The sequence below is a fragment of the Macrobrachium rosenbergii genome, chromosome 53 (assembly GCF_040412425.1).
Source record: "Macrobrachium rosenbergii isolate ZJJX-2024 chromosome 53, ASM4041242v1, whole genome shotgun sequence".
NCBI lineage: Eukaryota > Metazoa > Arthropoda > Malacostraca > Decapoda > Palaemonidae > Macrobrachium > Macrobrachium rosenbergii.
In genome coordinates this window covers 49,935,811-49,962,027 of record NC_089793.1, presented here as the reverse complement: position 1 = coordinate 49,962,027, position 26,217 = coordinate 49,935,811, and the positions used below count along the sequence as shown (strand labels likewise).

General features: G+C 42.0%; 1 protein-coding gene across 6 annotated transcripts in view; it reads left to right on the top strand.

Annotated features, from left to right (window-relative positions):
• LOC136834444 (omega-amidase NIT2) overlaps positions 1 to 26,217 on the top strand; it is a 262,580-nt gene that overhangs the window by 100,094 nt on the left and 136,269 nt on the right. For all 6 annotated transcript variants that reach the window (XM_067097048.1, XM_067097047.1, XM_067097045.1 and 3 more), the window contains one exon: positions 11,428 to 11,609. In XM_067097048.1, the coding sequence (XP_066953149.1) occupies positions 11,428 to 11,609 (182 nt within the window). The remainder of the gene's footprint in view (positions 1 to 11,427; positions 11,610 to 26,217) is intronic.

Genomic DNA, 26,217 nt, shown 5'->3' with positions numbered 1-26,217 from the left:
GTGATGTTAGCCTAGACATTTCTTTTAACCCTTCTATTCCTAAATCACCCTTAGAAGTAGATCCTTCTCCCGAGGTGGTAACCCCTGCTCCTTCTACAGGAACTGTAACTGTTGTTATGGACCCTCAGTACGCCAGGATGGCGGCTGAGATGAAAGAATTAAAGGATCAACTTGCAGCCTTGAAGAAAGGTAAGAGTGCAAGTGAAGTTTGTGATAGTGTTTGTGCAAGTGCAGTGGAGGTGGCGACTGATCGACCCTGTCATGCCCCTAGATCTAGACCTCTACCAAGCTCCCAGGACCTAGGGAGAAGGTACGTCGACGATCGTAAGGGGGTGAGAGGGACGTATCCTCGGTCAGCCGTCGCCTCAAGCAGTCCTGTTGCTTTTTCCCAGGCTGCTTATGACCGCCACAGGAAAGGCGTGTTGGAAGGGCTTGCGTCTTCTCCTAGCCCCTCTCCTAGACGTAGATGGCAGTATGAGGATTCAAGACCGACCAAAAGAAGATGGTTGCAGCAAGAGGATCAACCTCATACTCGCTCTCCCCTCTCGGGTGCGTGGAGTAGCCCTGAATCTTTTGCTTCCGACGACGACCGGAACGTCTCTCCAGCGAAAAGGTCAAGACCTTTTTCGGATTGTTCTCCACTCGTTGTACGGAGGAGGGAGAGATCTCCTCTTCTTTCTGCTTCCGGAGAATTCTCGAGAGATCCTTCTCCTTCTCCCAGCTTGGCTCGACAACCTTCTCCTTCGGAACCTCAAGATGCAGCGGCTGCGGCTAAATCCTTTATGACCGTCATGCAAGGCCAATTGGCTTCTCTTGTTCAGGCCTTTAGCCGTCCTCCCCCCCAGTCGGTCAGACGTAAAGACTCCAAGTTACCAGTGAAGAGATCTAGAAGGGAGACGCCTGCTGAGGTTTCTTCTAGAGATAAGAGAGAAATGGATTCCTCTCCCTTTCAAGTCAACAAGTGGTGCAGTTCTAGCTTGGGACAAAAGAATCTTCTCTTTTCTCCCAAGCAAAAACCTCAGGGTTCTTCTCCTGAGGCTCGACTCCTCTCCTCTCCACGCTATAAGCGACAGGAATTTTCTTCCTCTCGCCGGGAACATTCTTCCTTTGTTCGACAAGATGACGACTTCGGTTCTCCAGGAAGGAAAGAACGCAGTGAATTCTCGGCCAGGACGCATCCTCCTCTCGACGTCAGGACGCATCCACCTCTCGGCGCCAGGACGTATCCAACGCCGACGCCAGGACGCTTCCAGCTCGATACCAGGACGCATCCAGCTCTTGACATCAGGACGCTTCTAGGGCGGTTTGTCAGGACACAACCAGCTCTCGCCGCCAGGACGCATTCGGCGATCGTACGTCCTCCCAGGGCGCAATACAGCAAGGAGAGAAAGAGACGGAGTTGGAAGGAATGCATGATTTGGAAGACGTTTCAGAGGACGAAGATAAACCTTCTAATGCGGCTGATGATTATAAGGTTCTTTCTCGCTCTCTTGTGGAGCTGTATGGGGAGGAGTTTAAACCTGCTGCTCCTCGTTCTCCTCAGCCCCAGTTTAACAGGAAGAAATTGAGGAAGCAGTCAGCCTTTATTAAAATGAAACTTTCCATTTCTGCGAAGAAGGCTCTGACCAGGATTGATAACTGGCTTAAGGAGCGTAGGCAAGCAGTAAAGTCCTCCTTCTCGTTTCCTCCAGCTAGGCTTGCTTCGAAGGCGGGCATGTGGTATGAGACTGGAGAAGCTCTTGGCCTGGGAGTCCCTGCCTCCTCCCATGGGGACTTGTCTGGTATAGTAGACTCTTCTAGAAGACATGCCCTTAACTCAGCTAAGGTGATGTGGTCGATGACGGAACTAGACCATCTCATTAAAGGAATTTTTAGGTCTTTTGAAGTGTTTAGTTTTTTAGACTGGTCTCTTGGAATTCTATCCAAGAGGACAGAAACCATTCAGGCAACAGGAATTGAAGACCTTTCCAGTATTATGGCCTGTGTGGATAAGGCTCTGAGGGATGGAGCAAATGAGATGGCTTCTCTTTTTACTGCAGGGATTTTGAAGAAGAGGGCTTTGTTATGCTCCTTCACGTCCAAATCTACTACAGTCGCACAGAAGGCAGAGCTCCTATACGCCCCCCTCTCGGAGCATTTGTTTCCAGAGTCCTTGGTCAGGGATATTTCTCAGACTCTGGCTCAAAAAGGATACGCAAGATCTACTTACTCGCTCGGCTAGGAGGTTTCCTCCGGGAATTCCTTCAGCTGCCAAGAAGGAGGAAAAGAAAGTTCAGCAGCCCTTTCTGGGCAGAGTTCCTTCTAGAACTGAATTCAAAGGAAGAAGACAAGAAACGGGGTAGAGCGAACAGAAGGACGTTTAGAACACGCTCTAGGAATTGAGAAACAAGTCCTCCAGACAGCAGTAGGAGCAAGGCTGTCTCACTTTTGGCAGGCATGGGAAGCAAGAGGGGCAGACACCTGGTCCCTCTCAGTCATCAAGGAAGGGTACAAGATTCCCTTTACGGGAAAACCGCCACTTTCAACAACGCCACGAGCCCTAGTGGCTCAGTACTCGAACGCTATGAAACAAGGGGCACTCCTGAATCTAGTAGACCAGATGTTGGAGAAAGGAACGATAGAACCAGTTTTGGAACTAGGATCCCTGTGGCGGAATTCACACCCACAAACAACACAACACGCAACACTCACCCTGATCTTCGGTTGCTGGAGATGGATAAGGTCCACGGTCGCCAATCACAGCACACACCTACAAAAAAAAAAAAACTTAAACCGACCCTCCACCAACAACGAACCAACAAAAAAAGAAGAGACACATGAACCATTAATGTGGTCCCAAAAACAGACGAACTCCCTGTTCACTTTCAAGGTTGGACCTCAACTGCCCAAGACTTCCCCAAAAACCGAAAAACTCCCGACAGACCGACAGACAGAGAGACAGCCAGAAACCAACTCCAACAACCGAACCACTCACAATGACAATTACACACTCTCTCTCTCTCTCTCTCTCTCTCTCTCTCTCACAAAACGTTGGGAAATGCTAAATAAAAACAAATTTCTGATCCCTCTATATTTCTCCCCCCTTTTAGCATTTCCCAACCAACACCTTTCACACCTCTTTCAAATCGCCTTTACGCAACACCCACGGATGCTCCCTAGCAGGTCCTCTAGATCGCGTCACGGGCACGCAATCATTCTCTCAGACTCGCTCTCTCTTCCAGCAACATTCAGATTTACATTTTCTCCTCCATTCTCTCTCAGATTCACGCTATCTTCTTCACTATTACCACTCTCAATTTCATCCACAATCTCATCTATACCCTCTAACTCGTTCCCAAATACCTCCCCAATTCTTCAACTAACCCATCCCATTCGCTCATTGACCTTTCCAATTCTTGCAACGATTCATTCATGCTTTCAATCACTCGTCTATCACTGCTACGCTCTCTTACTCTTACACTTTCGCTCACCTCCAACCGTTCACTAACCCCTACACGTTCAGTCAACTCAGTTATATCAAACCCGCATATGCTGTATGTTCTATCCATACCATCCCATTCATCCGTATTACACGCTTTATCACTCATTTCCACTTTGGCACTCACACCCCTATCACACAACTTACGACCATTCAGTTTACTTACGTTCTTCCCTTTCTTACGTTTTTTACCATACTCTATCAAAACAAATTGCTGATCCTCATGCAACAACCCCTCACGTACATGCATCACACGCACCGCTTGCATCCTGGAGGATCCACCCATTTGAACCCCTTCACACTCAGTTTCCGAATTCGCTGTCACAGTCGCCCTCTTTCGTCTACATACACTTGATACATGCCCTTCCATTCCACATTCGGCACACTTCGCTCTCGGTTCTGAACACATTCTCGCATAATGCCCATTCTTACCACAGTTACCACATATTACATTCACTGGGTACCCTACAACCATTAGCAACATGACCCACCTGTCCGCACCTGTAGCATTTAACCCCTATCTTTCGTACCTCCCTTACCAAATGTCCCGGTTGCCCACACCAAACACGCTCCTAAAGCCCACCTACACTCATTCTTTGTATGTCCTTCCTTTCCACATCTAAAAACACTTCGCCGACTTCCACTCATCGACCTTCCCTTTGTACACTACTATCCCTAACCCGTCCAACCCGTTGTTCCCTTACAAACCCACCATTCATCCTCACTGGCACCTCCACATTACTTGCTCTTACACTTCTATCTATTACACTATCGGCCATTCTCATTGGGCCCCTCAACACTGCATCCCTAAAGCTTCCAAATTCTGGTACTCTCTCATCTACCCCAGCCCTTACACTTACACCTCTGCTCTCTTTTATAACCCTGTCAAGCTCATAATCTTCTACAATTTCCAAAATTTCTCCCCAAGTCAACCTTTCATTCGTCCACCTTTTCTTCTCCTTCCGCTTCAAGTTCACAAATTCTCTAACTCCATCTGGCACTGTCCCTAACAACTTCCGTACTAACTCCTTACATTCATCTATCCCATCATCCCCAAACTTCTTCCTTGCCAACGTCTCCAGCCTACAAGCATATAGTGACAAGGTTTCCCCAGCTTTCATTCTTGCCTCATCAAATTCATTCTTCCTCTTATACTTAACACTCGCTTTCATACGCCTCGCTTGCTCAACTAGTCTAGCTTTCACCTTGTCATACTCAACATCCCACACACTCATAATAACCCTATACATATCAAGTAGAAACCCAGTCAAATACTCTCCTAATTCTCGTGCCCACACTCTCTTACTTTCCCCATACTTATCCTGACAAAACCTTTCATACTCCCTAAAGAAATCATGCACATCCCTACTTCCATACTCATTATACTTTTCACACCGGTACCTCCCTCACATACATAGCCTTTCTCACTTCTTTCTCACTTTCACTCTCACTTTCGCTACTTTCGCTCTGTCCTTTCATACCCTCTTCCGAATACAAAGAGTCCACTTCTGCACTTACATTCATCTTACTCATTACACTCTTCTTCCCCTCTTTTTATCCACTTTTATCCACTCACCTCCATCCACCTCACTATCACTACTGCCTTCACCCTCTCCCCCTTCTTTCCTGCCTTTCCCACTTCCTTACCCTTCTTACCAGTTTCCTTTCCCTTTCCTTCTTCCCTTTTTCTTCCCCTGACTTATCCTTACTTTCTCTCTGTTCCTTCCCTTGCTTTTCATTCCCCGCTTTCCTTACCCTGCCTCTCATTCCCTCGTTTCTTACTTCCTATTCCCAAATCACTTTCATCACTCACGCTTCCATTCACTTCTTCCTCCTTTTCTTTCTCTCTTGCCCCTTCACACGTTCCAGAGAACCTGCCTCCAACAGCCCCTTCTCCAAAAACACCCTTGAACATACCTTTCATCATTTCTTCCACACTTTTCATCATTCCCTCCAACTTTTATCCATCCTCTCTTCCATCCTCTCTTCCATTCTCTCTTCTGACTCTTTCATCTCCCCTTTCATTTCTTCTTTCGCACTTCTTAGCATTCCCCCCATCTCCTCCAACTGACTCCTCAATCTCTCATTCTCACCCCTCAACCACGTATTCTCCTCTCTCAACCTCACCAGTTCCTCTTCCATCCTTCTCTTCAGTCACACTACCAGCCACCAATCTCACTTGCAGCTGCAATACCAGCTGCCCCCACGTTACGCCAAATATTATGTGGCGGAATTCACACCCACAAACAACACAACACGCAACACTCACCCTGATCTTCGGTTGCTGGAGATGGATAAGGTCCACGGTCGCAATCACAGCACACACCCACGAAACAAAAAAACTTAAACCGACCCTCCACCAACAACGAACCAACAAAAAAAGAAGAGACACATGAACCATTAATGTGGTCCCAAAAAAACAGACGAACTCCCGTTCACTTTCAAGGTTGGACCTCAACTGCCCAAGACTTCCCCTAAAACCAAAAACTCCCAGACAGACCGACAGACAGAGAGACAGCCGTAAAACCAACTCCAACAACCGAACCACTCACAATGACAATTACTCTCTCTCTCTCTCTCTCTCTCTCTCTCTCTCTCTCTCTCTCTCTCAAAACGTTGGGAAATGCTAAATAAAAACAAATTTCTGATCCCTCTATATCCCCAGGGTTCTACAATCGTCTGTTTTTAGTGCCCAAGAGTTCGGGTGGATGGAGACCGGTCCTGAATGTCAGCACATTGAACGGATTTGTGGAAAAGACCAAGTTTACCATGGAGACGACTCAGTCTGTGCTGGCAGCAGTCCGCCCAGGGGACTGGATGGTATCCCTGGACCTGCAGGACGCTTACTTTCATATCCCCATCCACCCGACTTCAAGGAAGTTTTTAAGGTTTGTAATACAGGACAAATGCTTCCAGTTCAAAGCTCTTTGTTTCGGCCTCTGCACAGCCCCTCAAGTGTTCACCAGAGTAATGTCAAATGTGGCAGGATGGCTTCATCAAGAGGGGATAAGAGTATCCCTGTACCTAGACGACTGGCTGATAAGGTCCCAGTCGAAGAACAGGTGTCTGGAGGACTTACACAAGACGTTTCTGATGGCTCAGGATCTGGGTCTCATTATCAACAAGGAGAAGTCCCAGACCGAACCGAGTCAGACGATTCTTTATTTGGGGATAGTTCTGGACTCAGCTCGTTTTCGGGCTTCTCCTCACAAGAAAGGCAAACCAAGTGCCTCGAGAAGGTTCAGTATTTCCTGGGGAGGCAGAAGTGCTCGGCGAGGGAGTGGATGAGTTTGCTGGGCACCCTCTCTCGCTCGAGAAATTTGTCTCTCTGGGAAGGTTGCATCTCAGACCTCTGCAACACTTCCTTTCAAGAATCTGGGACAGGAAGAATCAGGAGGACTCATTTTCCTTCCACATTCCAGCAGAGATCAAGAAGCATCTGAGTCGGTGGCTGGATCCGTTGATCTTAGGGAAGGAATCTCCCTACGCAGAAAGAACCCAGACCTAGTGTTGTTCTCAGACGCTCGAGTCAGGATGGGGAGCAACACTGGAGAACAAGGAGGTTTCAGGCTCTTGGGAAGAGGGACAAATCGGATGGCACATCAACAGGAAAGAGTTGATGGCCATTTGGTTAGGTTTAAAAGCCTTCAAGAAATCTTTTGCGGGGAGAGTAATAGACGTGAATTCCGACAACACCACGGCTCTAGCGTATATCAGGAAGCAAGGAGGGACTCATTCTTTGTCTCTTTACGAAACAGCAAGAGAGCTCCTTCTGTGGGCAAAAGACCACGGAGTGGAGCTGTTGAGAAGATTCGTGCAGGGGCAGAAGAATGTAAGAGCAGACATGCTCAGCAGAAGAGGCAAGTTCTGCCCACGGAATGGACTCTCAATCTTCAAATTTGCCAGAAACTGTGGAGGTTATGGGGAGGCCTTCAATAGACCCTCTTCGCCTCCAGCCAGAACAAGAGAATCCCCAACTACTGCTCTCTAGTCCCGGACAGAGAAGCAATAGCAGTAGACGCCTTCTTGATGGACTGGACGGGGATAGACACTTATGCGTTCCCTCCGTTCAAGATTATCAATCTAGTCGTCAAGAAATTCGCCCTCCTAGATTCAGGAAGAATGACCCTGATAGCCCCCTTTTGGCCAGCAAGAGAGTGGTTCACAGAGGTGTTGGAGATGTTAGTGGACTTTCCGAGAAGTCTTCCTCCAAGTCCAAGGCTTCTCAGACAGCCCCACTTCGAGAGGTATCATCAAAATCCCCTCGCTCTTCAACTGACTGCATTCAGACTATCGAGAAGCTTGTCAGAGCGAGAGGATTTTCAGCTCAAGCTGCGAGAGCTATCGCCAGAGCGAGGAGGGTCTCTTCACAGAGAGTTTACCAATCAAAGTGGGAAACCTTTAGATCTTGGTGTAAGCAGCATAAGGTTTCCTCAACCACTATCTCTGTGAGCCAGATAGCTGATTTTCTCTTGTCCCTCAGGCAAGATTCTAAACTGGCCGTATCCACCATAAAAGGATACAGAAGCTTGCTGTCTACCGTCTTTAGGCACATACATGAAATCTAAATGTAAAAGAGCATTAAATTTAATTAAAAACTATCAAACACTGCTTGGGGAGCTGATCGGCATATTCTGACTTTACTGTGTAAAGCAATAGTGTTGTCCATCATTGATTATGGAAGCGAAATATATGGCTTGGCATCAGACACAAAGCTGAAAATGTTAGACCTGGTTCGTAATGAAGGCCTTAGAATATGTTCAGGAGCCTTTAGATCATCACCAACATCTTTACAAGTTGATTGTTGTGAAATTCCTGTCTCTCTCTCATAGAGGTAGTGACAGTGAAGAGTGCTCTGAGAATTCAGACAAATGATTTTCCAACCAAAAAATTATTTGAATTAAGAGATTTATTTATAAATAACCATCCACCACCTTTCCCAATTAGAGCTAGAAGATTCTTTGAGTCACTGAATATAAATATATACAATTACCTTTAAAATTAAAATTACCTCCTCCTTGGACAATGAATAAAATGAGAATTTGTACACTCTTGAAATATTTATCGAAAAGTTATTCATATACCCCAGAACACCATAGACAACATACAGTAGAACGCATAATCCGAAAAGGTCTACATTACGCAATATTCAGTGATGGATCTAAGTCACAGTATGGAGTGGGATATGCTGCAGTGTCCCAGGACAAAACGTTTCAATTCTCTCTACCAGATAATGCCTCAGTATTTACAGCTGAGTTATGTGTGATAGCATCAGCCATGAAAATAATTCAAGAAGCCTCATTTAATCATTTGTGATTTATAGCGACTCCAGAAGTGCTATAGAAGCCATTCAAAGTTACAATCTAAAAAATAATATTGTACAGCAAATTAAGTTTTCACTCCATAAATTGTATAATAGTGGAGAAAATATAGAAATATGTTGGATTCTTGCCAGTGTAGGGATTAAAGGAAATAAAGAGGCTGATAAAGCAGCTAAAGAAGGAGTGCACATGACAAGAACAAATGTAAACATCCTTATTAATGACTATATAAGACATATAAAAACAATCACTGTAACTCACTGTAAGTAAATGGCAAAATATATAGAATGAAGAACCTGAAAGTAACAAAATAAAACAGATGAAATCCTGAGTTGGAAAATGGAATTCATTATATCAGAAAGGGAGAGACACTCACAAGTAATTCTGACGCATCTTCGAATAGGCCATACTCGTTTGACACATGGACACTTAATGAACAGTCCATGTGGATCTCCTCCTGAATGCCCGGATTGCAAAGTGTTGATAACAGTCAAGCATGTATTGTGTGAATGTCCAAAATATAACCTGCACCAATTGTCAAATTTTGGAAGTGATCAACAAAGGAAATTTTTCAGAATCTTCTACATTTTCAGTAATACTGTACCGATTTTAATGTTCAAGAGAAGCTGTGATTTAATTAATAAAATATAAAAATAAGTAAATGATAAAAATTTGAAAACCTTAATGGTTTCTAGTGAATTTTAAAACAACTAAATTTTAAAATGTTACTTAACTTATTCTGAATTTTAATATACCTTTTTGGTGAGTATATATGGAAACATGAGTATAACTGTACTTATTACGTGAGTGTGTTCCAGTATGAGAGCGTATGCCCTTGTGCAATTTTTTATTTTATTTTCATTCATTCATCATCATACCGAATGACCTGGCATTTCATCCAAATCCTTCAGGCCAGCCCTATGAGAGCTGATAGTCAGCTCAGTGATCTGGTTAAACTGTTTTAATAATAATAATAATAATAATAATCCAAAGTATTCCCTTTCTGGGAACTTGAATGTATTTCTTAATTATCTTATGATGGGAACCTTTCAAACCCCTGCAGTTGGTTCTTTGTAGATTTTTAACTATGAAGATACTTTTCCTAGTTGTTTTACCAACAGCCAAATGGGTTAGTGAGGTGCAGGTATTCTCTCGAGAGGTAGGTTTTATGAGCAGAGATGCAGTTGTATTATTTTTAGGATGTACCAGATCGAAGATCTAGATACATATGCATTACTGATTTAAAGTCTTTGGCATGTAAGGAAGAAGATGCACTTCTTTTTCCAGCCAGAGCATTGCATATATATGTGGACAGACCTAAATCTTTATGTAATAATGGTACCAATTTTTTCTTGTTCTGTTAGGAAGGTAAGTCGTCTTAAGTCAAAGAATGTGCAGTAATTTTTTGTTAAATGCATTGTTAAGTCATTCCTTGAAAACCTTGACCCAGCTTTATTACCCTTGATGAAGGTGAAAATCCTTGATAAACGTGCAGTTAATACATTAGTACATAATTTAGCTTTTGTAAAGGCACTTTTGCTGGAAGAGGTAGTCAGTGAAGCTCAGTGGAAGTGTAATTCCATTTTAGCATCACATTACCTTAGTCCTCTAGTTGTAGTGGGGACAGTGGTTTCCTGAACCAACAAAGAGTAACTATTTTTGTTCAGTTTTATCTCTTCTTGATTAGGTTTTGTTGTGGGGAGCTTGAAAGTGCACTAGTGTGTATAGGAGCTTACCTTTATATCTATAGGTGGTGGGTTTAGTTTTGCTGTTTTTTGGGCTTGTCGGACTGAGGCACAGCGTTCTTATTACTTTTACTTCTCTTAAAGTAGTAACCCTCTGTAAGAGTCCCTCCTGCTGTTGTTCCTGAGGGCCTTACAACCTTATGTGTATCCACCAATCTGATGACAATACATTACTGTACTCTTCAGGAAGGATACCACAGAAGGTAAGAAATGTTTAAAGTTTCTTGTTGGAAACTGTTAGTACATATACCTGGCTTGGGAATTTCTTTTAGATATTTGCACTAATCCACCTCTAAAATGTGGTTGGTGTTTTAATATCTTAATAATTGGTAATATTCAGTGCAAATAATATAAATTTTCATAGTAAAATATATCATTTCAGTACTTCCCAACTGTCAACATCCATCCCAGCCTCCCCACTTCATGGTTTTCCTAAAAGTTTTTCTGAATATAAGGTAAACATTTCGTTCTTACCGGGGGTGGGAAGGTGAACTAGACAGCAACTGTCGTACAGTATCTTAGCCAGTGAGCTTCTTTTTTCTTCACATTTCCCAAATACATGTGGGCATAAGTTTTAGATTTTTAGTATCTTTCATAATAGTTGGTAAATACAGTACAGGCATTCCCCAGTTATTGGCGGTTTTAGGCACCGAAAATCGCAGATTTTTGTCGCTGGACAAGCACCGTAAAACCAGATCGCCGATAACCGACCCTGCCGATAACTGAGGATTGCCTGTATTGAAATAAACTGTACAGTATTATGAAAATTTACATGCATGCATTTTGAAATGTCTGTAAGGCTCATAAATGTTGTTGGTCATTAGGTTATTTCATGTATTTTGTCGGATGTGAGATTAGTTTTTCATATGATTTTGGATTGCAGGCTATTTTCCAGAATATGCAGAACCAATACCTGGTGAAAGCACTAATGCTTTGAGCTGTGCAGCAAAAGAGCATGGCATTTTCATTGTTGGAGGGTCTATTCCAGAGCGAGATGGTGATAAATTGTATAATACATGCACAGTGTGGAATCCTGAAGGACAAATGATAGCAAAACACAGGAAGGTAAGTTGGAAGAAAGTAGGCTACTACTTATTAAGTGTCATAAATGTATAGATGAGAAGATTTGTTGATTATGCAATAAGTTTCTGTTCTATTAATATCCTTTTGGTATTCATTCCTCATTATGTCTATCTGTTACTTGCTTCATATTGTTAAGTTATGTTGCAAGTTGCAGTAATATATTTTGTTTCTTCTTACAAGACAGAAAAGTACAGTACACCTATTCTTAATCCTTTTCTTTTATTGAGCTTTGGACTGGTAAAAGGTTATGAACTCGCATAGTTGTGCAGAAAACTTTCACAGTGTTAACCAGTTCCACAGCTCCTACCCCTGTGTTAGGTGTGTGCATGTGTGCTCACAGCTCCTACCCCTTTGTTAGGTGTGTGCGTGCGTGTGTGTGTGTGTGGAAGGGGGATTACTGCCCATAACTGGCTTCATAACTCAAGGTACAAGTACCATCCAACTTACAACCTGCTTGACATATGACCACTTGTACATACAACCATACTTCTGGCGGCGGGTCTGGGTGGGGTGATTATAGCAGTTGACCACTGAGTCACTCAGCAATGTGCCATCTCAGAGAGCTCTCTTATCACTCAGGCAGCATCAGTTTGAGTTACCTTGCCCTATCAACAGCATCAAATGGTATTAACTGTACTGTAGGCTGAATTGCAAACCAATTTATGTTAAAATTGATTCTGACATGCATGCAAGAACCTAATCCCATTGTAACTCTATGCCTACCTGTACATAATATACACTGCATAAGTGATGACAGTATATCAGTTGAAGTACATTATGGTAAAAAGTTTTAAATAATGATTGTACATTACATTACAGTACACCGTAAGTACTTTATATAGCAAAGGTTCGATATCATGCCCTACCCAGTATGTCGGCCACTTTCCAAGGTTCGACTTACATCCATTTTGGTCGGAACCAAGCTTGGTTGTAAGTAGGATGGTACTTGTAGTTATTCAAGTATAAGTTAACCCTGTTGGATACTCAGCTTTTGCTGTTCGCATCTTGTCATGATGGTTTTTGTTGCTGACTTCAGATGGTACTGATTATGATTTTTGTTAGTTTGGTGCAAAGGTAAATGACTACACTTTGGAACTGGTTTTATTTCATGGTATATGTAAGATTTTTATGAGTCCATAGTAAAAGCAAGTGCAAACATTTTCTCTCTCTCTCTCTCTCTCTCTCTCTCTCTCTCTCTCATATATAAATGTCATCCTCGGCTTACCGATGGATGATATACTGTAGGTGTACAAAGGCTAGTGACTTAGCTTACATTTCGCACAGTGGCTGACAAGGCAGTGATGTTTGGTCTTGTCACCCTTGGGAAAGGGTAAGCATCCGCGGTCATCTCTTGCGTGAAGTGTTCCATCTCCCTTGTTTTTTATCCAGTTTGTAAAAATTTGTTCACAAACTATTCTTTAATCATTGCAGATATACTTGAGAATGTCAGCACACAAAGGGCAAGTGCCCTGAAAATGAGCCATAATCTTTGAAAATGTAATACTACTCATGGCAGGGTGAATGTTGGATGGCCCACCTCAACGAGTGAGCAATACATCTTGTCTCTTACTGAGCATCAAAAATGCAATCTGACCTTGAATAAACAAGGAAACTTCTTGAGGCTTTGTTTGAGGATGAAACTGACGAAACAAATGAAGATGATTTGGATGAGTCTGAGGATGAGTACAGAAGACATGAATTTGAGAGGATGCTAGAAGAAAATTTAAGTGTACAGTAATCCCTCAATTATCCAGATCATTATCTGGAACTCATCATTACCCGGACGCAGCCAGACCCCAGCAACCAAGGCCCAAAGATGTTTAATATATAAATTTCAGAAAAAAAAAAAAACACTTTCCAATGGTTGGCAATGCTGCGCCGCCTCTGGAGAATGTTGGTATCACTGCTTACATTCAGACTAAGAAAGGTTTTGGGGAGCGGGGGAGGCCTCAAGATGTTTCCAAGGTGGGGTGTGGGTGTGATAGTTGGGTGCCACAGAAGAGGAGGGCCAGTAAGGCTGTGTAGAGGAACACTCAGAGAAGGGGTTGTTTTGGAAGATGGATGGAGCTGGGGAGCAGTTTCCCTGGCTGGGAGGGGGTGGGGATGCAGTGTTGGATGGGTGATGAAGGGCTATGTAGACGCCTGACTTGCCAGAGGCTGTGTCTTGCTGTTACTCTTATGATTTTTTACTTTTATGCTACAGTGCTAACCTGCATTTTCACGCTTCATTTTGTCACAGATTTTTGTGGAACATATCTTTCACTTTTCTGTGGGAACTTTCACCAATTCGCAAAGTTTTTCTATGGATCATATCTCTGAAATTATCACTAATTTGCTTTTTTCGAAGAGCAGTACTGCTATTTATTCATTCACTAATTACTGTAATTTTTCATATGATTAAAAATTATTTACAGTGTACTTATACTGTACTACTGTATCTGTTAAGCTCATTCCATGTTGGGCCCCAGACTGAGTATACAGTAACAGGTTTACGACTCTCTCTCTCTCTCTCTCTCTCTCTCTCTCTCTCTCTCTCTCTCTCTCTCTCTCTCTCTCTCTCTCTCTCTCTCTCTTTAAGGGTAATGTAAGATGTATTTGAAATGATATTCCTGTAAAGCAGTTTTGGATGATAGAGCGTAATGTACAATATCTAAAATATTTGCTAATTATTTAATTTTATTTTCAAGTAAAAGCAGACTCGAAAATAAAGTGAAAATAATTAGCGAATATTTTGGGTATCGTACAAAATGCTCTATCATCCAAAAACACTTTACAGTAATACCATTTCGAATACATCTTACATTGCCCTTAAAAGGAGAGAGAGAGAGAGAGAGAGAGAGAGAGAGAGAGAGAGAGAGAGAGAATTGTACACCTGTTATGCTCAGTCTGGGTCCCAATCTGGAGTGAGCTTAACAGATACAGTAGTACACTGTAAATTATTTTTATCACATAAAAATCTGTATTTAGTCACAAACACAGTGTAAAAAAAATACAATCATTAGTGAATGAACAGTGTTGCTCTACGAAAAAAAGCGAATTAGTGATAATTTTAATTGTTTTTACAAATACTGTGAGAGAAAACTGCTATGCTTCTGTATACAGGGATAATTTGATTAATGGTCAGATGTTCTATAAGACAGATTTATTTAATTTGTTTTAAAGATTTATTTAATTTGTACTGAACATTTTATAGATATTTTGTTGTGTTTACATTAATAGTGCTATAAGCATTTTAGGGGGCATATATACCTAAGAGCAACAGTTGTAAAAGGAGTACTAATCTAAGATGGCTTGTGGTGTTTTGAGATGATGTTTTAGGGTGTACTTTTGTTTGAATTGATATTAAATTGTTTTAGTGTGATAATTTACGTTATGTAGTGTGGTAATTTAAGTTATATTTTTATATAAGTAACTTACCAAGTAATTACATAGCCAACAGTTTCTACTGTATTAACCAGAAGCTAAAATTTTAAATTCGTCGTAGCAATTCTTTTGTTTGCGTAAGTTAAGTATACTTTAGTTTAACCAGACCACTGAGCTGATTAACAGCTCTCCTAGGGCTGGCCTGAAGAATTAGATTAATTTAAGTGGCTAAGAACCAATTGGTTACCTAGCAACAGGACCTACAGCTTATTGTGGAATCCAAAGAACATTATAACGAGAAATAAATTTCTATCATCAGAAATAAATTCCTCTAATTCTTCATTGTCTAGTCGGAGAATTGAATGCGGGGCCAGCAGAGTGCTAGCTGAGAATGATACCCCCCTGTCCAATGAGGAACTCTTTGTTTACATAACATTGTAGGTAACTGACCCCACCCACTTTTGGGAAAAGGAGGAACAACTGAGCAGAGGGCTTCAATATGTTTCTGCTGGCTTACGATGACAGATGTGAACATCAGCTGGATTTGAAATTTTCGGACTTTACCGTATATGGTATTTTACTATTTTTGGTGAAGTATTTTGCTTCTGGTAGCCTCTCAGCAACTTGGATAATTAAGTTTTCTTGTAATAACCTGATTGTGACTAATATTTAATTGGACTTTTGCTGACTGTTCGACTTGTATCTCAGACGATGTCTGACACAAGTTCGAGTAGTATTAGTTATTGCAGCGAAGGCTGCAATATGAGAATTACATCAGCGAAGTATGATTCCCATACTAAGTGTACGTCTTGCAGGGGTCAAATATGTTCAGTGGAGTTGTCTTGTGCGTAATGTAGTGATTGAGACCTTAAAAAAAGGAAGACATTGAATTCTCACGTGACTAAGTTGGAGAAAGATAGAAAGAGAAAAGCGACACATAGGAATGACAAAAGTTTACTAGTCAGGATTCAGCTAAATCTTCTGTTGATTTACCAGTTCTTCCTCTTTGGGCTTTGTCTCCTATTACTAGTCCTGCTTCTATTCCACCTGTTCCTTTACCCAGCTCCCCTACTCCCAACCCCAATGCCATTGCCATCCTTGAATAAATTGGAGCGGCTACAGTTTACCGGGACAACCATATCTTCGGCCAGTTTTCTAGTCAGAACCTACCACTAGGTGGCGGTAAGCTCTGACAAGAAAATTGGCAGAGGGGGACACAACAAAAATGACGAAGAGATGAAAACTAATATCTATCACAAAATTTTAGCAGTCATTTTTTGCACATTTCTGATTTCAGTTTTGGCGTGGCGGAACGGCGCTTCGTGCCTTATCCATATTTTGAAAGATTCTTGGCAAGCTCATATGTTCTGGCAAGCAGTAATTTTGCGCTGCGCGCGCTTGCCATAGGGATTACAGGGGACGAAATTTTACCCCTAACCAAGAGAATCCTACCATACCCCCCTTATATTATATATATAAAAAACACACGTGCCTTATTCGAAATTTGAATTGTTGGACCATTCTGGCAAGTCGATTCTTCTTTTTGTTTTGGATGATGGGCACTGGGCCCCAGTAAACTGTAAACTACACTTGAATGCTGGGTCGCGTGGTCGGGTCGAGATCGAACTACTTACCTATGCGGAGGGATTTGGTTGTTGCGCGGTTGCCCCAGTAAACTGTAAACTACCCCATAAATTTGATCGTAAATTTGATATGTTGGTGAATACTGTTGCTCAGATTAGTGTGTCTGTCCATTCCTTTGTGAAAAATAAGAAAGGAACATGTAAAAGTGCACTGTTGGTGGAGGAGCTGGCTACTTAACCCGCAGATTCTCCTAGGCAAAGGTCACTGGCATACTCCCCTGCACCAGGGAGAAGCTATACTGGAAGCCCCAAGGGAGCTCGGTGGCGTATGCCCCTGGATAGTTGGCCCCTCAGTCGCGCCTGGCTCCAGTTCCAAGGTTGCGTCAGATAGTCAGTGGGAAGGTGTCTTCCATGATGTACATAACCTTTCTTCTAGTTTGGATGCTTCCAGCCCCGAACAGAGGCGCAAGTGGCATAGCAGTGATAAATCAAGACCATTGAAAAGGTTGCGGTTGATGTGTTTCGAAACCCTCAGGTGCCAGTGATGAGAGTCAAGGAGGCAGTTCCTATAGTTTCTGGGATAGTCCAGAAAAGTTCTTCCAAGTGCGTGTAGAGGGAGAAAGGCGTTGGTGCCGAGAACCGTATCCAAGAGTAAGCGTTCTTTTACGTCAGTGCACGATCCAATGGACGAACCTCCTTTGGCCCCTGATCGGGCCAGTAGTTGACGAGTGCTTACTGGTGCCAAGTGAGCAGTGTCTTCCAATAGTGCAGTCACTTTCCATTCTCTTGCTCCTGAGTTCTCTTCAAACGACAAGCGCCCAGTTGCGCCTGAACCACAAGTGGTTTTGGAGCGCCCAGTTGCTCCCGAGCATCTAGTAGCTGCTAAGCGCCCAGTTGCGCCTGCTTGTACAGATTCGTTTGGACCTTTTTCAAGACATTTGACTTCCAGGCCGGAGTTTGTGGCTCCATCCCCCTTGCAACGATCAGCTACAACTTTAGATGTAGATCCATCGCTTATGCCTATACAGCAATGCATAGACGATATTCTAGATATTTTGAGGAAATCTATAAACTCTTCTTCTACTAAGGATTTGTTTTTTTTGCCAGTATCTGCGATGGATGAGGAAGGTGACAAGGATGAGGAAGTAGACTCCCTCTCCTTCAGCTTATGCATCGCTGCTTAATTTTCTGCATTGAAGTTTTTCTTCTTTTTTTCTCTCCAGCTGCCCCTGCTTCTCTTGCATCCACTTCTCAAATGAGTACTGTAATGTCACTATTGAATCTTCAAGACTGTATAACATGGTACTATTGACTTCGGCCAGGAAAGCACTTAATCAGGTCGTGACCTGGCTTGCAGATAAGAGGGAACAAGGAAAATACAATTTCAGTTACCCTCCTTCTCGTCTTCTGACGAGGAGATATTCATATTATGCTACTGGAGAAGCTCCTTCTTTGGGGGCAGCTGCCTCCTTCCAAGGGGACTTCTCAGGCCTCATTGATTCAGTCCGTAGGTCAGCCTTTTCTGCGGCCAAAGTTATGTTCTCTTTGGTGGAGATAGATTACACGTTGAAGAATCTCTTCAAAGTATTCGAGGTCGTGAGTTTTTTTACTGGTTGGTAGGCGCCCTCGCACGTAAAGTACAGGAATACAACTCCATGGCTACTGAACTTTCTTCAGATATCTTCGGAGTTGTTTCATGTATGAATAAAGGGATAAGAGATGGAGCACAGGAGTTGGCTTTACTATTTGCCATGGGAGTGTTAAAGAAGAGGGAGTTATGGTGTTCATACACCTCCAAAAGAGTAACTTTAATTCAGAGATCAGCACTCCTTTTTCTCCCCTGTTGAGAGACAGTTTGTTCCCTCCATCAGTACTCAACGAAATTTCTTCTGCCTTACAGAAGAAATCTACGCATGATCTAGAGAAGTCATCAAGGCGCCCTAAGGAAACTCCTTTCAGGGGGTTTTAAGTCTCCATCTCGTCTACAACCCGTTCCCTTTTGTGGAAGTAGGCAGAGATCCTCCTCAATAGCAAGACCGAACGTGCAATCCTAGTCTCGCACTGAGAAGTCCACCTCTAAACCTTCCTCAAGAAAGTGAATCGAGAGTCCTCCGTGCTCCAGTAGGTGCCAGGCTCTTTCAATTTTGGGAGAAATGGAGCAAGAGAGGGACGGAGCAGTGGGTTGTGGAAGTTTTAATTAATGAATACACGATCCCCTTCCTAGAAAGACTTCCCTTTGTCCAGACGCCAATCGCCTTAACTACCTTCTTCAAGAGTTCGAGGAAATTTTCGGCCCTTGCAAGAGAAGTAGCATCTCTCCTTGAAAGGAAGGCAATAGAGGTAGTTTCAAACGTAAACTCAGGAGGATTCTACAATCTGCTTTTTGTGGTCCCAAAGGCCTCAGGAGGATGAGGCCGGTTCTAGATGTGAGCGCCTTAAATGTCTTTATTCAGAAGACAAAATTCCAAGTGGAGATGACCCGTTCGATCTTTTCATCCATTCACCAAGGAGACTGGATGGTCTTGATAGAGCTACAAGATGCTTATTTCCACATCCCATTGCACCTGGACTCTTGGAATTATCTGAGATTTGTGTTTCAGGACCAGGTGTTCCAGTTTTGGGCCCTATGCTTTGGGCTATCAACAGCCCCTCAAATATTCACTCACGTCGTTGTTCCCCTGGCAGGTTGGCATCATTTGGTGGGCATCAACATAGCGTTTTATTTGGATAATTGGATTCTTCGCTCCATGTCGAAGGCACAATGTATGGAGGACCTTCAGAAAACATTACTTCTTGCCCAAGATCTGGGCTTGCTGATAAATCATCAGAAGTCTCAGATGATTATTTTACAGGAGATAGTTTATTTGGGAATGACTGTCAGTTCTGATCTTTTTCAGGCTTTTCCCTCTCTGGTAAGAGTAGAGTTGTGCCTACAAAAAGTAGACGAAATGCTTCACCTCCACACATGTTCAGCGAAGAACTGGATGAGCTTCCTAGGGACGTTAGCCTCCATGGAACGGTTCGTCTTCCTAGGGAGACTGCATATGAGGGTGTTCCAGTTTTTTCTTAAAGAAAAAATGGGACAGGAAAAGATTTCCAGACTCCTTCACATTCCTGGTAACACAAGAAATCCCCCTTGATTTGGGACCACCTTGACTTGGTGAGGGGGCTCTTGAACCTCAGGAATCTGCTTCCGGGTTTGAGTCCAAGAGTCCCATATACCATTATATTTTTCTTTGAATTAATTTTTGTGGAAATTTCTGCTTTTTCCAAAAATTTATTGGACCTGATAAACAGGAAAAGATATCATAACTGGGATTGGGTTTATATCTGAAGCTAAATAGTGGGAACTGTGGTAGGACAATCAACTGCCTTGATAATGTTTGGACCTGGGAGATATCAGGCAGAACTATTCTTTAGGGCTGGAACATGGATTCCAGGGGCTTTTAGTTCTGGGGATAGGACTCTCGACATTCTATTCGGTTTGCCCCCGTAACATGATTAGAGTGGGGATGATAGTATTCTAGTAATACCCTTGGTCCTAGCAAGCAGGTCTGGCTTACACTTGAGCCACTCTAATCATGTTGTGCCATCCCCTGTTGGGTAGGGTAGGGACACAGACATTTGGGAGTCGATTCTCACTTGTGCCATTGGTGGAAGAATAAAACTCCATGAAAAGCTGATGATATCTTTTTAAGTTTTTTGGTTAATTTTTTTTCTACTTCAAAGCTTCATGATAAGTGACAATAAAGATTCGAGTACCCCTGGGCCCTTTGATGGTAGCAACTCAGCACAGTTGACAACCGCTGGAACCTCCTCTTAACAACCTTTCTTCATAAAAATAAAAAATCTAATGTAATCACACTGGAACCTTATGCTCCAATACAAAACAGTAAAAAAAGACGTGGCTTATAGAAGGCACTACAAAAAACCAGTCTGAAGACTTTATCCATAAAAAGTATCGACAGTGTGAATGTCAAAATAAAGAAGCATGACACTGTGAACAGCATACAGGGTACTATTGTACTACCTGAAAATAATGACAAACTGGTTGATAAGAATATGTTGTTGGACTCTCTTAAAATGAGATATACCTAAGTCCAAGATTGTGAGGTATATACAAGTATAATACTAAGTAAACAGAATAATAAAGTATTAAGAATTGCAAAAATAAAATTTGAGGGTCAAGATCTACCTCAAAAAATATAAATTTTGGGCCAAAATAGAGAACTGAGACCTTATGTTCCAAAGCTACTACAGTGTCAAAATTGTAGTAAATATGGACACACAAAGAAAAACTGTCAAAATGAACCTGTATGTGCTTATTGTGGATCTGACGAACATGCCACATAATGGAAATGTAGTGAGCCAATATGTGTAAACTGTGGACAAGATCATCTTGCAAGGTCCAAAGAATGTACAGTAAACCCCCCGTATTCTCAGTCTCTCAACTTGCGGACTCACCTATTCGCGAATTTCTCTGTGAAACGTATATACACATTATTCGCAGAAAATTTGCCCATTCACTGTTTTTTTCACTAAGAAATATTCACTAATTACTATATTTGCACATCATTTTCATGACAGTGCACTTTTTGTGATAAAACTATTAATAGTAAAATACTCAGGTATAAGCATTTTTAGGGATTTTTTTGTGTTTGAACTGTCAAAATAGGCATTTCTAAGTGTTTTTAGGGGGGTTTTAAGTATTCGTGGATTTTAGCTATTCGGGGGGGGCGTGTGTTACGCATCCCGTGCAAATACGGGGGTTTGCTGTATGTACTATATATACAATACAGAATTGAAAACGTTACAAGAAAGAACAGGGATGTCTATAAAAGAGGCTAAGTTGGAATTAAAAATGAGAGAAATTCAAGATCTATCTAAGAAACATAGATATTCTTCAATAACAGGAACCAATAATGAAACAAAAATGCATAGAAATAGAAGGAATAGAGCACAGAAAAGTAAATTGCAAGAAGAAATTAATGCTCAAGGGAAAAAACTAAATTGGTAAAGAATAAAGAAACAGGTACAAATGATATGGATAACATTTTATCAAATTCATATGAAATATTATTGCAAATACGGAAGTAACAGAGGAGGGTCATGATAGACTCGAAATTAAAGATAAAAAAAGCCCTTTGGAAAGAACACCACCCAAAACAAAGAAACCAACAATTATTAGAGAAACATCGGTCAGACCAAAGACAAAAGATATGAAGAAAGAAAAAAACAAAAACAGGTTAAGAATATACCATTATCTCCTAAAGTAGTAGTAAAACCTATGGACACAGATATCCAAAATACCGAAGTGGAAGAGAACCGTACCATATTTAGCAATGGCTATGTCAAGGGAAAAGAGATTACTCCATCACCAATAATTGGTACAACAAGAACAAATAAAGAAATATACATGATAACAAATGTGGGTGTAATGATTGTTTCATTGCAGTGTGCAATAATGAAAAAACATAATAAAAGATGGTTTAATAAACATTATAAGATATGAAATATAGAAAAAAGAAACCACTGATTTAAGCATAAATGAAAAAGGTTATAGGGGCATTGAGCACTTAGTATATTATAAAGTAAAACAAATGAATGTCTTGAGTAAATTATTAGAAAAAATCCAAGATGATAATACAAAAAAAGAGAGAAAAACTCGTCCACTAGAGTAAAATATTTTAAGTAGCTATATTATACAATGGAACATAAATGATCTGCAGACCAGATTACACTTAGAAGAAATACAACGATTACTAAAAGAAAACGAACCAGTGATATTATGTTTACAACATGTCAACAAAACGGTATCAAGAGTAGGTAAATATACCTTAGTATCTACGTCTAGAGGAAGAAGGAAATTTAGGTATTGCTACATATATATGTACATAAAGTATGTTATGACAAAGTACTTGTAAATTTTAATGACCTCCAAATATCGAGTATTAGAATATGAATAAAAAACGATAATTATGTAATTTATAATTTATACAACCAACCTAATAAAAATTATGGCTTTGACAAACTTAAAGAATTACTTAATAATGCCAAGGAATCTACATTAATAGTAGGTGATTTTAATGCTCACAACCTGATATGGGACTGTAATTGTACAGACTCAAATAGAGCAAAGTAAAATAGAAGAATTCATAGATTCATATGACGTGGTGTATAAATGATAACGAAATCAGCACATATTTTCCTAAAACACATGGAACATTTTCCTCAATCGACTTAACTCTATGTACAACAAACATAGTTGACAGATTGGATTGGAATACAGTTGTGACTTGCATACAAGTGATGATTTCCCAATATTAATTTCATTATTACAAAATAATCCCACCAAGCATGTCCCTCAATATAACATTTATAAAGCAGATTGGGAGCAATATGAATTCCGCACTAGGAATATCCCACCATTTGAATATTTAAAAGACCATAATGAAATTAGAGGGATTTTGACAAAGGAAAAATCTATTTCTGAGGAAGGCCCCGTGTCACCCGGTGAAATTCCATTGTAGCACAAATTTCTAGGTGTAAAATGCTAGATATACTCAGAGAAAAAGAGTTTTCAGGAAAGCTGGGGTTATTACTTCCCAGATCGAAAGGTCTTCTCCAAGGAAGACGGTCGGTATAACGAAGGGTGAGGAAGGATCACTACCAATGGAGTCTTACCTGAGATATCTCTGTTAAACTCCCCAGGAAGAGAGTGCAGGAACTGCTACAGCCCCCATCACAAACACGCCAGCTCGGCGACACCAGCCACTCACCCCTTCCAGGCTAGCACTAACCCCAGACTTGCATGTGCAAGTAGCGGGGAAGCAACAGGTGAGTTTAGGGGAACACTGAGGATGACAATACCTTCTCAGAAATAGATTTTTCCTTTGTCAAAATCCCTTTCTGAGTCCAGCCCCGTCAGCCGGTGAAATAGTGATAGAGGACTCCATGCTAAGGCTGGCAATCCACGAGGAAACAAGGTAATCTTGAAGAAAAACATAAGTTATGAAAATGGCTTTAATCAGGTATCTCTCACATGTGTGAAATAGAATACTAAACCTAAAGCATAAGCTTAACATGAAAAATGTGAGCAAGTCCACAGTGTGGCAGGAAAACCCAAAAATACTTAAGACTACAAGGGTATAATGACAATTGAAAATTACTTAGACTAAAGGGTATACACAACCTTATAGCTACACACGTAAGAGAGAATATAACATGGGGAACAATTACATACACGTATATATATACATATATGGGGTACATGGAGCAAAATAAAAACCGCCCAGTACCCCACAAGAAAAAACACAATCATAACATGTCAAATCACAGTTTCCACTCAACAGAGACAAAATAATATCAATATGAGGAGCAAGGCAGTGAGGCATGATCAACCAGGAGGACAAGCAGAGAAGTAATGAGGCATATGGGATGGGGGGTTAGGGGAGGATAAGGAAGACTAATTAAGGTGGGGAGATGACACTTCCTACAGCGTTGTGTAGAAACTTCAGGGCTTCGAAATGTTTTTAAATAGTGGCGTTTAAACACTAGAGGTGATTTCAACCCGTATTTAGAGAGTTCTGAGAAGTCCATATTATGAAAGTACTCAATGGAAGTAGCAACTGCTCGAATATCATGAACCTTAGAACTGAATCTGCTGGCTTGTTTAATAAAATACAAAATTGTTGTCTTATTGCATTTATTGACAGAGTACCACCTTTCTCCCTGATAAAAAGAGAACCCTAATTTACTCTGTGGAGTTCTTAAAGGTAAGACTTAAGGTACAAACTGACATAAAGACTGGTCTTGTGGAAGGGGCACCACTCTTCCAAGGACCAGCTGTCTTGTGGGTCTTCATTTTCGCACAAAATCTAGGGTCAGGGGAAAGGAGGACTTCTCCCATCGGGAGGAAGTTCACAAAATCATCACTCTAGTGACGACAGTCTGAGATTCTGCACCTAGCCAAGCTTAATCAGAAACAAAGCCCTCTCTTAACAGATCCTGATAAGAGCGTTGAAAGCTTGCCAACCGATGCTAACTTAAGAACATCATTGAGGGTCCACGCAACCGATTGTATGACACGGTCTCAGACGAGTGCATGCCTGGGGAGTTGATGAAAAAATAGAATCTGTATGGCTGATTTAAAACTATAAGAATAATTCTTCAGGGGCTGACTTGGCTGTAGTAATAGTGGCTGGCAAGGCCTTTCTCAAACAATGATCTAAAAGAAGGAAACTGCTGATTAAATGTCATGATTTGGGTCAGATGCTTAGAAGGAGGCCAATTTTGAGACTGCTGAGTCATACTGTCTAAGAGTAGAATCTTTTGTCTGATTCTAGAAACAGAGTGTTAACGGGTCAATGTTTGCTCCCCTTTGGTCATTTGCGAACCTTTATAAAGTCCATAAAACTAGGGCATTCTGAATTCTTGAGGAAGCTGACAGTGTCTTGGTTTGTACTGTCTGGGCCAGTTTGGGCTTGGGAATCAAGACTCGCAACCCAGTTCCTGGAAGAAGAGGGAACTAATTGCTCTTTCGGGCCAATAGGGGCTACCAGGCTGGGTGTTGACCTTTGAATGTCCTGAGTTTGTGTACTTTCAGCAGCAAGTTTATTGGAGGAAACAGATAATCTTTCTCCCAATTGTTCCACCCACTGTCATCGCGATCTGCGGCATACACCTGGGGGTCCAGGTTCGGGCCATAACAGGGGAGCCAGTTGCTCTCCGCCGCGAACAGATCCACTTGGATCCGAACTCGGCGACAAACTAATTGGAAGGATTCCCGCCCAGGGACCACCGCTTCCAACGGAGTAGCCCTGACAGGAATCTGCCACCACGCTCCGCACTCCCGCTAGGTGGGTGGCTGGACAGATGCCAACCGTGCTTGTTCGCCAGGGAGAAAATAGCAACCATCACCTGGTTTACTGACCTGATTTGGAGCCGCCCCTGTTGATGCAATGAACTACCACTGCGCTGTCCAATACCAGCCTGATATGAATCCGGTTGGGGCGGCGGATTTTCTTTAGAGTCAGAAAAACTGCCATAGCTTCCAGGGTGTTTATATGGAACTGCTGAAACATAGTGGACCAATGCCTTGTACTTTTGTTTTGGCGAATATCCTCCCAGCCGCTAGGGAAGCGCCCGTAGAACAACTAGTGCCAATGGGAAAACTGAAGGAACTGTCTTGGACAGCCACTGACTGTGTGGACCCAAGGCCGCAGTCTCGCCTCTTTAAGATTCGAGGAATAGAGGAGACCTTGTCTCTGAGCTTGACATTGCCTGACTCTGCCACACTCTGTTTATGTCTTTAATTTTGCTTTTAAGAGCAGGTCCGTCACTGGTGGCAAAATTGAAGAGACCCAAGGATTCTTTTCTGGACTGGCGGGATGCTTGATTGGTTTCAGAAATTTTCTGCAATAGATGCTATCTCCTTCCGCTTGGGAGAAGCGGAGGATAACGTGTGAGAGGACAGACTTCCACTGAGACCCAGCCACTGAAACCGGGACTGAGTCAGGCGGAACTTCTCCTGTTCAGCTGAAACCCAACGACTCCAGGAAGTTGATGACCATGGACATAGCATTCCGACATTCTAGAAACCGTTGGAGCCCAAAATTATCCAATCGCTCTAGGCACGCTAGGAT